The sequence below is a fragment of the Myotis myotis genome, unplaced genomic scaffold (assembly GCF_014108235.1).
Source record: "Myotis myotis isolate mMyoMyo1 unplaced genomic scaffold, mMyoMyo1.p scaffold_m19_p_17, whole genome shotgun sequence".
NCBI lineage: Eukaryota > Metazoa > Chordata > Mammalia > Chiroptera > Vespertilionidae > Myotis > Myotis myotis.
In genome coordinates, this window is record NW_023416321.1 from 34,967,444 (window position 1) to 34,981,985 (window position 14,542).

The 14,542-nt window shown below is 58.0% G+C and overlaps 1 protein-coding gene across 2 annotated transcripts in view; it reads right to left on the reverse strand.

Moving 5' to 3' along the window:
• Nucleotides 1-2,089: 2,089 nt before the first annotated feature.
• Nucleotides 2,090-14,542, reverse strand: part of RTN4RL1 (reticulon 4 receptor like 1) — a 69,832-nt gene continuing 57,379 nt past the window's right edge. Inside the window, exon 2 of one of the 2 annotated variants that reach the window (XM_036341021.1) lies at nucleotides 2,090-5,181. In XM_036341021.1, coding sequence (XP_036196914.1) covers nucleotides 3,875-5,181 — 1,307 coding nt within the window. In that variant the 3' untranslated portion in view covers nucleotides 2,090-3,874. Of the gene's footprint in view, nucleotides 5,182-5,223; nucleotides 5,351-14,542 lie in introns of those variants that run through there. The other variant, XR_004972923.1, reaches the window with a different exon arrangement.

Genomic DNA, 14,542 nt, shown 5'->3' on the forward strand with positions numbered 1-14,542 from the left:
AGGAAAGAGGACCTCAAGTGGGGGGACACACCTCCACTTCCAGAGTACAGTCCCAGTCCCTCTGTCAGCTCCCCAGGCCTCCCCATTGCCAGACCCGCCTCCTGCACCTCCACTTACAGCTCTTTGCTGATACCCCAAATGCGGTGCTATTGCATGGCTCCAGCCCTCTGGCCACGTTCTTCTCTGGCCACCTCATCCTCTAAGAGCCATAGAGTGTCACCTCCTCCTGGAAGCCCTCCCTGAATGCCCCCGCCCCAGGTGAGTTCCTCACTGCAGGGAGTGGAGTGGGGAGGCACTAACAGAGGCAGCAATCCCACACTGGTTGCACCAATCCCATACTTATTTCCACATTTAGCCTCTGAGCTCCTTGAAGGAGAGCCATGTATTCTCAGTTTTAGGCCCCCAGAGCAGTTTTAATACCAATGGCTGGCACACATAGGCCCTTGATTAGCACTTGTTGATTGAAGAGGAGGGAGCCAGCAGAGCTCTGGGGTCATGGGAGGAGCTCATGTAGAGAGACTCAGACCACCAGTGGCCACCCAGCCACTCCTGCAGATCACCCCTTAGAGTGGAGGGCTGTGTGGCTGGAGGGGAGAGGGGGAGGAGATGGCTTTATCCCAGGGCCTCGGGCAAGTGCTGAGTGAAGATGGCTGAAGGGTTGGCCCCACAGGAACCAAGGCGTGCCCTCGGCCACTGGGAGGAGGACAGAATTCCAGAGGCAGGAACCCACACCTCCCTGCCCTGAACCACCCAGGAGGGGTGCTGGGGCTGGTGAATACCGGGGCCTCCCCTTAGCCCTTGATGGTCCACTTGCTCTGATGTTGTGGGCAATGGTGCTGTAACTGGGTAGCATGGAACCTGCTGAGTGGCCGTGATGTCATCCACAGTGGAACTGCTTTCATTCCTTCTCCCTGTTAGAGGAAGCCGCTAACCGTACACCTGGCGTCCTGGGCCCCCTTGCCTTGCCTCTAATAACCGTCGGCAACCAGAGACCACACTGTGCTTGACAGAAGCGGATCAGTTACAGAACATTAGCATTTCTCATTCTGACATTTCACTTCCATATTACAGGGACTTACTAAGTCTTTTTTAAAAAAATTTAATAAAGTACTCGGACTCTTGATTTTCCCACTGAGGGCTTTGCTATCTAAAGTTGGAAATGAAATCAACAACCCAACAACATCCTTGGGTGCTAAGGGACAGCCAAGCTTTGGCACAGGCCTGGATCAGCGCAGCAGGCCATCGGGGAGCAACCCCAGGCCAAAGACAATTTGTTCTGCCCTTGGTGGTGTCCCTTTAGTGCCCATTTCCAGCCTTGTATGGAAGAGGATTGATCCAGACTTGAAAGCACAGCCCTGCCCTGGCCGCTGCGGCTCAGTTGACTGGAGGGTCGTCCCATACATTGAAATGTTGCTGAAAGGTTGCCAGTTCGAATTCCGGTCAGGACACATACCTAGGTTGTGGGTTCAATCCCCAGTGGGGACGCATATGGGAGGCAACCATTTGATGTTTCTCTCATACATCTCTTTCTCCCCTCTCCCCCCACTTTCCCTCTCTTTAAAATTAGTAACACATATCCTTGGGTGAGGATTTTAAAAACAAACAAACACAGCCCTCCTCCCTCTACCTGAGAACTCTCACTGCTGTCTGGCGTGGCCCCTGGACGCCTGGAAATCCCTCTGGGTCCCAGGAACTGGCAGCTCCTTTCCAGCCACCCTCCACCCCCCTAAGAATCAATAGCTCAGCTTCTGTGGGTGAGGCCCTTGGGAACAGGCCGGGAAGGAGCCAGCTAGCCTGCTCCGGGGAAAGCCACAGAGATAGTGCAGCCAGAGCATGGGAAGTGAGTCATGTTCTGTGCGGGCGAGAAAAGAACCATGGAACGAAGAACGTGTGTGTGTGTGTGTGTGTGTGTGTGTGTACACGCATGTGCTCATGCACCCAAGTGAGTCAGCGTGCCCCTGCCCCATACAGCTCCTCCCGCCAACAAACATGCTGAGTCTCAGAGCGGTGCCCAGCCAGGCTCGCCCCCCCTAAAAGCTTGGGAGCTGCACCCCTTCAGGAATGCGGGGTTGGGAAATGAGAAACAGGGTTCTTGTCCAAGAGAAAAGTGTTTTATTATTATTTTTCTCTCCTAGTTGGATTTAGTGTTTCTTGCTCCTCCTACACAACCTCTCTGGTGGGGAATTCAGGTTTGTGCAAGGCCCAAAGGAGATTGTGCCCCCCAGGCCCCAGCCAGCAAGCAGCATGGCCGACCTTGACTGGAGCCTCCGTCCCCTGCCTGGGCTTGCCCGCTTTATTCCCTGCAAGTCCCCGCTCCTGACTCCTGAGTCTGGCTCCCTGACCTCTGCCCGTCCCCCCGCATCTTCAGAAGGACCAGTAGGGACAGGGCCTCCATAGTGCAGAAGTGCCTGAGATGGTTCTTGAAATGCCCTCGCTGTTCTCCTTCTGCTAAGGCCACCGGGTCCTTTCCGTCCTGTCATCCTACACAGGGTCCTTGCTGGGACCCCATCGAAGAGCCTCAATTCAGCAGTTGAGCAGGAGGCCTGGGCTCATGCTCAGAGTCTCCCTGGCCTGCCCAGACCATCACTGGCCAAACGCTGGGCTGATGACACTGCCCAGCCTACTGAACTAACACTGCTTCACCCAATGGCCTAAGGAACCCAGAGCTCCTTGCTTTCCCTCCTGCATGCAGCCTGTCCCCAGGACCGGGCTCCCTGATGTCCAATAAGCTGCTTCTCACATCTCACCTTGATGCCAACAGTTACTATCATGGGGGTGATGGTGCTCCGGGCGGCAGATGGACTTGTGCTGCATATAAAAACAAGGTGATGCTCTAAATATCTAAGAATATTGGTCCCCTGAAGTGATTCTTGCTGCCTCCTCTTCTCACTGACCCTCCCAGTGACCATTTGCCCGTGCCCCTGGCAAGCCCAGGTTACATGAGGACTGCTGTTGAAGGTTGGGATTCTAGACAAAAATCCTATAACTCTTTGCTTGCTAGAAATCACCAATACAATTCTCAGTTCAGCAGATATAGTTTTCCATATAGTTTATAAACATGATAAGACATACAGTTTGGTAAGGGTGTGGGGCAGGGACCTGTGTCTTTGTGTGTATGTGTATATATATATATATATGTAGAGTGTGTGTGTGTATATATATATATATAAGTGGTCGTAATTATAAAACTGCACCTCCTGTGAGAACCTCATTGCACGGGATGAAGTTCTGAATTTCAGCCTCTGATGTTCTTTCCTTTGGTAACTGGTTCTTGGAGCCCAGGGTCTGGGCTGGGTGGACGAGGGTTGCCTGAGACATCAGGAATGAGAGGTGTCACCCCAGGGAAGGGACTGAAGGTGGCACACTGTTAGATTCAGGGCAGGTTGACTAAGTGGCCTCAGGCAAAAGCCAAAATGACACCCGATCATGCGCTCCCAGTCGGCCAGTCAACCCGACCTCTTGGGTGACCATCATCTGTTCCTCTGAGTCCCGCCTCCTCCAGAAAGGGCAGGGGCCCTTCAGACCTCTCCAAATCGCCAGGATTCCACAGAGCTCAGCTCCCGCGGGGCACTGTCCCATGGCTGCTAGTGAAGGGTGCTCTCTGCGCGCTTAACCGCCTTGCTGGATGGATACTGTCCTGGCTGCTCTGAGGGGGCTGGCTGGGGCAGCGGGGGCAGCTGGGTGAGGTGTGCTAATCCCCTCCTGCTTGGGGCTGTACACATTGGGTTTATAATCCACCAGGCAGGACCCAGACGGCAGCCAAAGCCTTCCTCAGACTCTGCCTCAAACCCAGCAGACCCTCCACTTGTAAAAAAAGAAAAGAAACTGTTTCTTGGTGGACACGTGGCAGTGCTGGGTGCTGGTGCCCTGGTCCTCAGCGGAGGGTGACCGCCAGCCCCAGTATCCAGGCCAGGATGGAGGCCCCCAGGGAGCTGCTGGCGGAGGCCTGCTGCACCCCGCTGGGGGCACGGATGGGGGTCCTGCGGGCACACTTGCCCTTCCTCTTGGGCCGCGCGGTGGGCATGCTGTCAAAGCTGAACTTGTGCGGGTAGTCAGGGGCATAGTCCTGCTGCTCGAGCGCCTGCTTCCCGGCGCCCACGTTGGAGACCTGGTTGCGATTCCTGTGGCTGGTGCAGTTCTTGCCTGGCTTCCGAGAGCCCTGCGGGTGGCTCTTGTCCCGGGCGGGCCCGCGGGCCGGGTGGTGCTCCTTGCGCGCGGCCCTGTCGGTGGTGGTGAGCGTGTGAGACTTGATCTGGTGGGGGGAGGCCGGCCCGCTGCAGTTCCGGAAGTCCTCGGCGCTCAGCAGCTTCAGGTCCCGGCCCTGCCGCAGCTCGGGGGACACGCAAGGGACCGCGGAGCTGGAGCCGCGGAACCTGCGCAGCCATTCCCACAGGGAGCGCGCGCGGCACCCGCAGTCCCAGGCGTTGCCGTTGAGGCGGAGGAACTCCAGGGCCCCCAGCGGGGCCAGGCAGTCGCCCTGCAGCTCGGAGAGGCTGTTGTTGAAGAGGAAGAGGGTGGTGAGCCGGCGGAGGTCGTGGAAAGCCCGGGGGTGCACCCACTGCAGCTGGTTCTCGTGCAGCAGCAGCCGGTCCAGGTTCACCAGCCCCCGGAAGGTGTCCCGGCCCAGGCTCCGCAGCCTGTTGCCGTGGAGAAACAGGTGGCTCAGGTTGACCAGGTCCACGAAGATGTCGTCCTGCAGGTACTCGAGGTGGTTGTCCTGCAGGTAGAGGTACTGCAGGCTGTGCAGGCCGCCGAAGAGGCGGGCGGGCAGGGCGCCCAGCCCGCACTTGTAGAGGTAGAGGGCGTGGAGCCTCCCCAGGCCCTGGAACGTCTCGGGCGCCAGCGTCCGCAGCTGCCGGTTGTCGCCGAGGTCCAGCTCCTCCAAGTGCACGAAGCCCTCGAAGGTGCGGGGGTCGATGAAGGTGATGTTGTTGGAGTAGATCCACAGGGTGACCATGGCGGGGCTGAAGTGGCCCTGCCGCAGGACGGTGATGCGGTTGTTCTGCAGGAAGATGCGCTCGCTGTCCTCCGGGATGCCCTCGGGGATGGCGGCGAAGTTGTGCGCCTGGCAGCTGACCGTCATGGGCGCCGGGTAGCACACGCAGTCCCGCGGGCAGCCGCCGCCCAGGGGCAGCTCGCCGGCCAGCAGCAGCAGCAGCAGCAGCAGCTCCACACCGCACCCTGGGGGGAGAGAGCACAGCAGGTCAGGGGCTGCCCGGGAGGCGGGCGGCAGACCGGGTCGGGGAGGGGAGGACTGGACGGCACGTGACGCTCCTTGGCGGCTGGGGCTCCGTCTCGTCTGCTTCTCGCTCACTTGTCTGGGCTGGTGGCCGCCCTGAGGGCCTGGCTCCTGATGGGAGGAAGGCAGGGGTCAGGCCCACGCCAGCCCCCATCTGGGGCTAGATACGGCTCCCCGCACCCTGGCACCCCACCTCTACTGGGGTTCTCTCCCCAGCCTGGGCTGTGAGGTAAGCTTGGGACGTGAATGGAGGCTCTGATTCCCACACCTTCTCCCTAGTCCCGCCCCTAAACCCTAGCCCCGCCCCAACCTCCTAGCCCCGCCCCACTTCCCCAGGCTGTCAGCCCTTGGGGTGGGGGTCCCATAGCAGCCAGCCTCCAGGTCCTGCCACTTCCTCATCGCTACCTGTGTGAACACACAGTGGGGCAGACTCCTGTCCCACCGAAGCAAAGATATCACATGGAGTTCTGAGGAGTCTATTTAAATTATTTCCCCACATTATTGCCTCAAATAGCAAATCACATTCTCTGATTTCTGTTTTAAAACCTAAGTCAATTTCACTCAAACATCTTTTTGAGGGAGGCATAGTAAGTTCCATATTTTAAAAAATAATAATAAAATAAATAAATAAATAAAAATAAATTATTTCCCCAAACAAGCAAAGCATGCATGCATGACACCAAAATTGATTTCAGAAGATGTCTCATTTACAGGGCCTCCCACATCCTCAAATAAGTGACACCCCTCACTTCTAAATAGTAACAGGTGTCCCTCGCCCAGCTGTGAAGAGGCACTGAGAGGACACAGGTGTGCAAAGGCCTGGGGGCGGGACCAGGGCTGGCAGGGCTCTGGGGCCCATGAAGCTCCCAGACAGAGGCTGCCGCCATTCAAACCCACGCCTGGCTCCTCCCCTCCCCACCTCACTCTCGCCCCCAGGCTGTGGTTGTAAACCAAGCCATGCCTCGAGACTGTCCGGAGTGTTTGCTCTGCAGCTTCCCTCTAATTGGGCATTAATTAGGCATTCGTTAATGGATCCTTAAAATAATTTATTTTCGGATGCGTCCAGCCTGTGGTCGGATAATAGCCCATGCTCATTATCGGAGCAGCCTCATTATGGACGGTAGTCATTACTTGCCTTTTTCCAGGGTGGCAGCTGCCCCTGGCAGCCCGGCAGGCGCGCCGGTGTTGGGGGGACCGGCTCCAGGCTCCTCACTGCCCGGGTTGGCCTCCTGCCCTCCCCTTCCAGCTTGGCCAGCCCGGCCTCTCAGGAGAGCTGGGGGCCTGGGGCAGCTCTGCCGATTCTTCCTGCTGCTAGCTATGCCCAGAGTGTGCAGAACCAGAGAACCAACCCTCCCAGCCACTGTCCGGCAGGTCCTGCTCCCATCCTCCTGCTGACCACCCAGCCGGCTCCCAGGCCTGCCTCTGCCCCCCACTGCCTGCCCAGGCTCAAGCAGGCCTCTCCACCACTGCCACCCCTCATTTCCGGCAGAAATGGCGTCGTAAATAAGTGACAGCTCCCAGCTGCTGGGAGTTATGGTCTCCCAGAGAGTGGCAGCTGCTTCCCGTCCCCCTGTAATCACCCGGCTTCGACCTAACGTTTCCAACACATAAAAGTCATTGCACACAATTTGGTTTTTGCATAATTGGGTTTGGTTACGACTTCAGAGCAATTATGACCTCTGTGGTGCTGGTGTGATGGCGGCAGAGCAGCTGTGGGGACCCTCTCCGGGCCAGCCCATGCTCGCTCTCTGCAGCCCTGCAGTGCCTTCAGTCACCATGACCACTGGGCAGCCTGCAACCTGTAGGCCAGGCCCAAGGCTGGCACACCTCCTCAGCCTGCTTCCCTTTTGTAACATGAGTCAATGACCCCCATGCCAACCATGTGGAGGCTTGGGTCTGACTTCCAGCCCCCCACTTCCCACCTCAGTCTGGCCCGGGGATCCTAACCCCACAGGAGAGATAGGAGGGTGAGGGCATAGGAACCTGGACCCCAAATGCCAGCTGACTCTTGCAGAACCTGCCTGCTGCCTTGAACCTCTAACATCCAGGGCTGGGAGGAGGGCCCAACCCACATTGGCTGCACCTTCCAGAGCCCGGCACTCCCTTTCCCTTTGCTCAACTCCACGGACCACCCCTGCCCAGGCTGCTGTCTTCCAGGGACCTTGCCCCAGGGAGGCAGCCCCCACCCTGCCCCTTGGAGGGAGCCCAGGTTCCCCTCCTAGCTCAAGGGAGTTCACGAAGCTCACTGTGCTGAAGGGGCGGGGCCGTGGCCATGAACCTGTGCTTGGAGGACACACAGGGCCATACCAACCGCCCCATCTCAAGGGTTCTGCAAAGACAAAGGCATTTCCTTCCCTTAAGCTGCTCACCATGGGGATGGGGTGAGCTTGGGCAGCTAATGCCACTTGACATTTGTGCAGCTTATGGAGTTGACAAAGCGCTTCTGCTCGAGCTCTCTGGTCCTCAGGATTACCCTGAGGGTGGGGGTGAGGGTTTTTCTGTCCCATGACCTGGGGGGGTGGCGGCGGCGATACAGACAGCCCTTCTGCCTGCTTTTGTGACCCTGTCTTTTTAAGGTTCTGGGATGGGGTTATCTGAAATGATCCCCAGAGAAGATAAGGGGGCGGGGGGGAAACACAGAGAGCAACACCCCTTCCTCAAACAGGTGCCTCCAGGGGATGTTGGGGGCACAGGGGAAAACCGGGTGAAGACCCTGGTTTGGGTGAAAAAGCCAACTGCCCCCAAATCTAGGTGTGAGCTTAGCAGCCGGCACGTGAACACACTTTGGCAAATAGGAGGGGGTCAGATAACAAGGGGTGGGGTGAAGGCAGGACCCAGGGCAGGAGCCACCTTGCCTGTCCTCTTGGGAGGGGCCAGAAGGAGGTTGGAGCCCAGCCAATGCTTGGAGCTGCTCTCCATCCTTCATCACTGCTCAATGCCAGGGAACCCATGCCACGGAAGCGTCCCCGTCCCCCTGGGCCCTGGAGTGGGTCTCGGCTGAGTCTGCTTCTCCACTCCAGTCCCATCTTCAAGGCCCTGGACCAGCTCTCCCGGCCAACCCCACCTGCCTCCAGCACCCCGGCCTGAGCCCGCGGGTGCTCTGGCCCAGGATCATCATTCTGCCGGGTCCCTTCCCAGGGGGGCTGGCATTACATGGCTGAGGCTCCTGTGCCCCCTCCATGTGGCCCATGGGAGCCCAACCCACTGACTGCTGATTAATGCACTAACAAGGAGGCCCGTACCTTTGCTGTGCATTTTAAGATTGCAAATTACTAGTAGCAGCGATCCAAGTCTCCAGGGAGGAGCCTTGCACCCCCTTCCATCAGCCTCCTCAGCCCCCTCCTGGTAAGGCAGGGCTTGCTTTGTCTGAGGGGGCTGAAAAAACCAAGGCTGGGTCTCCCCCACTCTCTGGCCTTCCTCAGGCTCTCCTCCCCCTCCTCCTCCCCTTCTTCCTCCTCCTCCTTCCCTTATCCCTCCTCCTCCTCCGTTTTCTCCCCTTCTCCTCCTCTTCCTCCTCCTCCTCCTCCTCCTCCTCCTCCTCCTCCTCCTCCTCCTCCTCCTCTTTCTCCTTCTCCAGGGGCATGCACCCGACTGACTGCTTTGCCAGCTACTCCCTAACCTCCTGGTCTCCCACATATCTGAGTTTACCTGGATCTCTGCAGCCTCATTCATTCCTTCCTCCATTCACCACTTACTGCCAGATACATCCAGATACCTGGGCCAACTGGGCGAGTCCTCGTGGACTGGCAGATAGGGGGTCTCATAACACTAGGCAGTCTGGCCAGGTGCTGGGCCTAAAATAGGCACCTAGGGGTGTGTAGGAGGAGTGGGGAAGTTCAGGGAAGGCTCCTGCTGCCCCACGTCCCCTCCTCCATGAAGCCCTCCGTTCCCCTGCCAGCATAGAAGATGTGCAGGAATGAAAAGCAGGCATTGTTTTCATGTCCTCCTTCCTGCAAAACCCCCAAACCCTTCACCTGTTGGGGCAGAGGTGAGTGGCCTGGGCATGGACTCATCCAATCCACTCAGCAGCCTGTTCCTAAGGTGGGCTTATGAACGGTCCTGTGGGGGCTGGGTGTGGTAGGGTGGGTGGGAAGGGCATGTGCAAAGGCACTGAGGTAGGGAAGCAGGCCCCCATCTTACCCTGCCCCTCTCTCAGCCTCTCAGTAGCCAGAGCTCCCAAAGAGGCTGTACCACCAGCTCAGCTGGGCTGGGACCAGCTCCGACTCCAGTCCAGGCTAGATGGCCAGTGGGGCAGGTGGCCCTACACCTCCTCCCCCACCCCCGGCAGCAGGAAGGGAGCAAGCAAGGAAGACCCAGCCCTCAGCCTGTGCCAGGCTCTTTACATGGACTCCTCACAACACCCCGTGGGTGCCGTGCCATTTCACGGCGGAGGACACGAAGCACAGAAGAAAGTGGCTGGCCAAGGCCACACAGCTGGTGAGCCACCCACCTGACCCTGACTCCAGAAGCTCCATGCTGCCTGGGAGGGCACGGCAGCCCCATCTGAGGGCTGTCAGCCCTTTCTGACCCCAACTTCTCCGGCCTCCCACTGACCTAAGTCTGATACCACCTGGCCCCAAAGGGGCCCCCCTCCATACACCTGCGCAGGAACAGCCCATGGACTGGCATCCCCATGGTCCCCGGCAGGTCCATAGGACTCCTGAGTCTTGGAGACCGATAGCCATGAGGTCAGTTCTTCTGGCTCTGCACCCCCCACCCCCTCTGAATAGGCCAGAGCTCCCCCACTCCCAGCCTTGCCAGATGCTCCTCTCTCAGCCAATCGATGCTAACCGAATGGTTCTTGTGGTCAGATAATGGCCTCAGGCTGGGCCAGCTATGTTCACAGAGCTACTGGCGCCCAGGTCACTTGGCGCTATCCCTCTGTGATGCACCCAAACACAGGCCACTTCCTGGTGGGCATCCCCCCACCACCTCAGCCTGGCTCAGGCCTGGAGACAAGGAAGCCAGCCAGGGCAGAGCTGGGCTTTCCTCCTGAGCCCCTACCGCCAGACATGGGGGGCTGGGCAGGGTGGCTGGTGTCTCCCAGCTCAGGGCAGTGGGACTGGCACAGGCTTTGGAGCCAGAGAGACCTGGGTCCCGGCTCCCCCGTTTAACAAGTGTGTCCCCTTCCTTGTGTGAGCCTCGTTTTCCTCACCTGTAAAGTGGGTATTGTCCTTTAAAGCTGCAGCCTGGCCCTCTCTGTCTGCAGACGCCTGTATCTGTATCTCCACTGGCCAAACGCAATCCGTCCAACACTAAGCTGCCGCTCTCCCCCCACAACTTCCTCCATCTCAGGAGAAGGCAGCTCCTTCATGCTGGCTGCTCAGACCAAGAACTTCAGAGTCACCCGGCTGACGTGGCTCAGTGGTTGAGCAGCGACCCGTGAACCAGGAGTCTGGGTTCCATTCCCAATCAGGGCACTTGCCCGAGTTGCAGGATCAGTCCCCATCAGGGGGCATGCAGGAGGCATTGGGTCAATGTTTCTCATCATTGATGTTTCCCTTCCTCTCTCTGAAATCAACATAAATATGTTCCAAAAAAAAAAAAAAAAAAAAAAAGAACTTCAGAGTTATATGGACTCCTCTCTCTCTCCCATCTCTCACCCAATTCAATTCGTTAGAAACCCTGTCAGCTCAACTTCAGAACTTAGCTAGAATCCACCCATTTCTCCCAGCCCCCACTTTGGTCTGGGCCACCATCACATCTCCCTGAACCATCACCATAGCCTCCTGGGCCCCCCCCACTGCCCCCACATCTCTGCTAACACAGCAGGAAAGTGTGAGTCAGAGCACGTGGCTCCTCTGCTCCACCCTCCATGGCTCCATCACACTCACGAAGTCCTTACCTTACCCCCAAGTTCTGACCACGGCCCAGAGGCGGCCCACTTCCTCTCCCCCTTCTCTCCCTCCCCAGCCTCACTTTTCTCCTTGATGCTCTCTCTCAGGCTAGGCACGTCTCCAGCCCTATGCACATGCTGTTCCCAGCGCCTGGAACGCTTCCCGGGACATCTGCAGGGCTCCTCACCTCACCCTCTGGTCTCTCCCCACAGCACCTTCCCAGCAGCCTATTTTAAATGGGCTCCTTCTCTGTTTACTTTTCCCCTAACATTCATCCTCTTCTACTAAATGATATCATTTATGTATCTTGTTTGTCTTCTGTCTCCCCCCACTGAGTGTCAGCTCCACGAGGACAGTGATTTTGTCTGGTGTGTTCCCTGGTACAACTCCAGGGCCTAGCGCAGTGCCTGGCGCACAGTAGGTGCTTAAGAAGAAAATCCTTGGGCCTCGCTCACAGGAGGTGCTCAGTAAACACAGTGGTACTTACTCGTATTGGGACCTCCAGAGTGAGAGAAGACCCAGCCTTGGCTCTCTCTCGAGGGCCCTTTGGCCATCACAGAGGTGACAGGACAGATAGAGACCTGGGAGGGAGGATGTACCGGAGGCCTGCCTGAGGCCTGCCTGAGGCCAGGGGGCAGGGTGATCAGCTCAGGTTTGCCTGGGACTTAGGGGTTTCCCAAGATGTAAAACTTTCAGTATTGCCCAGCTGGTGCGGCTCAGCAGTTGAGCATCGACCCAGGAACCAAGAGGCTGCCGATTTGATTCCCGGTCAGGGCACATGCCTGGGCTGTGGGCTCAATCCCCGGGGAGGAGGAGGGGGGGTGCGTACAGAAGGCAGCCGATGGATGATGTTCCTCTCTCATCGATGTTTTTATCTCTCTATCCCTCTCCCTTCCTCTCTCTCTAAAAAATCAACGAAAACATATAAAAAATAGGGGGGAAAACTTTCAATCTTAAAACTGGGAAGTCCCAAACAAGCCAGAAAAAGTTACTCACCTACCTGGAGGCCCCAAGACTGAGCCCCAACCCCAACCCGAGCCGAAAGAACATCCCTGGGCCTAGGAGGAGGGGAAAGAGGCAGGCATGAAGCATGAGTTTTCTCCAGACACCTGCACCTCAGGCCCAGTGCCTGCAGCCCAGAGGCAGTCCTGGGCCCAGATGGAGCCTGTGTGTGTGCATGTGTACCTGTGTTCATGTGCATTTGTGTGGGTTTATCTATGTGTGCACATGCAGTGTGGGTATGTGTATGCATAGACCTGGGTAAACATGTGTGCATATGTAAGCACATGTCTGTCTCTGGAGACCATTAAGAGGGGTGCCAGCCAAAACCTTTCATCCCGAAAAACCCCTGAGCTCCATCCCCGAGAGGGGCAGGCCCTCCCTGAGAAGAGGCGCACCCCCCGGCCTGTGCTGTCCCCGCCTTATCCTCTTATCTTGGCCCTCACTCTGGCTTTGCCTTTGGCTCCCACTCTCCTTCCGACAGGCTGAATTATGTACGCACTCCAGGTCCCTCCAGCACACCAGGATCACTCTCAGCGGGCCAGTGGGCGGCCCCTTATTGAAATAACCTTTCAGCTTTCATCTGCTGCGCCCAGGCCCCTGAGCAGGCCTGGCCAGGAACGCCATGCTAATTGGGCTGCCAAGCTCTCAGAAGGCCTGTGGGAGCAACCTCAGCCTCCCTATCCTCCGCCTATGCGGGTCTACCACCGCCTCTCTGGGGGCCCCGCTTGGGGAGGGGGCTGGCAGCTAGTGCAGACAGCTCTGCACCCAGCTATTGCCTGGGGTTGGGACCAGCCTGGAAGGAGCACATTTCAGCTGGGCTGCCGCGGGCAGGCCACTGAACCGCTGAGGCCTCAGTTTCTTAGTCTGGAAGTGGGGTCAGAGCACTTGCCTTATTGGGTATTGAGAGCGTGCAGTGAGGCTGTGCCCTTGAACTGCTGGTCCAGGGAGGCTGCAGGAAGGTGCTCCCCAAGGGTGATGATTTATCTGCTACTGTGATCAAAGGGGGGCTGCTGCACACCCCCTTAGGGCTCACCCTGACCCCCAGGGAACCCGGGATGTTGCCCTACCCACCCAGGTGCTCCCAGACTGGAGAGGCCCAGCAGAGGGACCGGAGAGATCAGACTACGAGTGGAGGCCTGGAGTTGGGGCTCAACCCCAAGTTCAAGTTGCCGGCCAGAACTCGGCTGCCCCCATGGCACAGCAGGTGGAGACAGGGTCTTGACCCTTCTACTTTGTTCTCGCTCCCAGTCCATCCAGCGCAGTGTGGAGCTGTCAGCTCTCTGCAGGGAGCCCTGGGCAGGTGGGCTCTAACCTTCACCTGGTGAAGCCCCCCATGGGCTCATAAAATGTGTCCTGTTACTCAGATTTGCTCCTCGGTTTGGGAACCCAGAACTGGGCTGTGGCAACCCAGATGCCAAGATTGAGGGTCGAGAGCCTCTGAGAACCACCTCTTCCTGGGAGGTGTTGAGATGGCTCTTGGCCCCGCCTCCTCCCTCTGAATCCCGTGGAGCCAACTGTCCCTCCCCCCAAACCACAGCAAGTTGTGCACCTGCCTGCACCCAGCCAGGCCCCCTGAAGCCAGAGTGGGATCCGGTGTGTTTCGTGGGGCAGGAGATGTCTGCGGGTGTGGGACAGTCCTCAGAGGCGAGCGTCCATTAAGATGCCTGCCGGGGCTCCTGAGGGGGTGAGAGGGGCAGGGACTGGGGTGGGGATCTGCCAAGTCCTGAAGGCCCTGGCACTGGGCAACACAAAATGAGCTGAAAACCCGCCTTGGAGAAGCAGGGGCAGAGCTCTCTGCCGGAAGCTCCCGTTTCTAGTCCCCAGAAGCCACCCCTTCCTTGCTGTCAGGGAAAGACACTCAGAACTCACAACCGGTTATCAATCACTCCACTGAGAATCTGTCTGTCCCTCAGCTCCTTCATTCATTCGAGAAACAGCTCTGCGTGTGGTGCTGCAAACGTCAGAGACAGCACTGCTTTCTTCACAGAGCCTACCCTCCAGGGGAAAGACCAGCGGAACCAGCCCCGCCCCAGCTGGCCATGGGTAGGAGCCACTGGGTTAAGATTGAGACAAACGAAGGGACTGACATTAGCTTGTGTGCTCATGGAGGCAAGTGACGCCTGAGTGGAAACCTAAAAGTTAAGAAGCCAGGGAACAGCTTTCCAGGAAGAGGAACAGCAGGTGCAAAGGTCCTGAGGCTGGACTGAACTTGGTGTGGACGAGGACAGAGGGGCAAGAGATGCAGTCAGAAGTGCAGGGGGCAGGCCTTCCAGGGCCTTCACAACCTCAGTCAAGAGTTTGGATCTAATTCTGGGGGTGGCAAGAAGTCGGAGGGATTGGATTGGGGGGGCTGCTATTGGAGTATGGATTGAGGCGGAGCAGGCAGGCGGGTAGGGAGGCCTGTGGCTGTTATCCGTGAGAGATGTGGGCAGCCTGGAGGGTGGAGGGGCCATGGAGACAGATG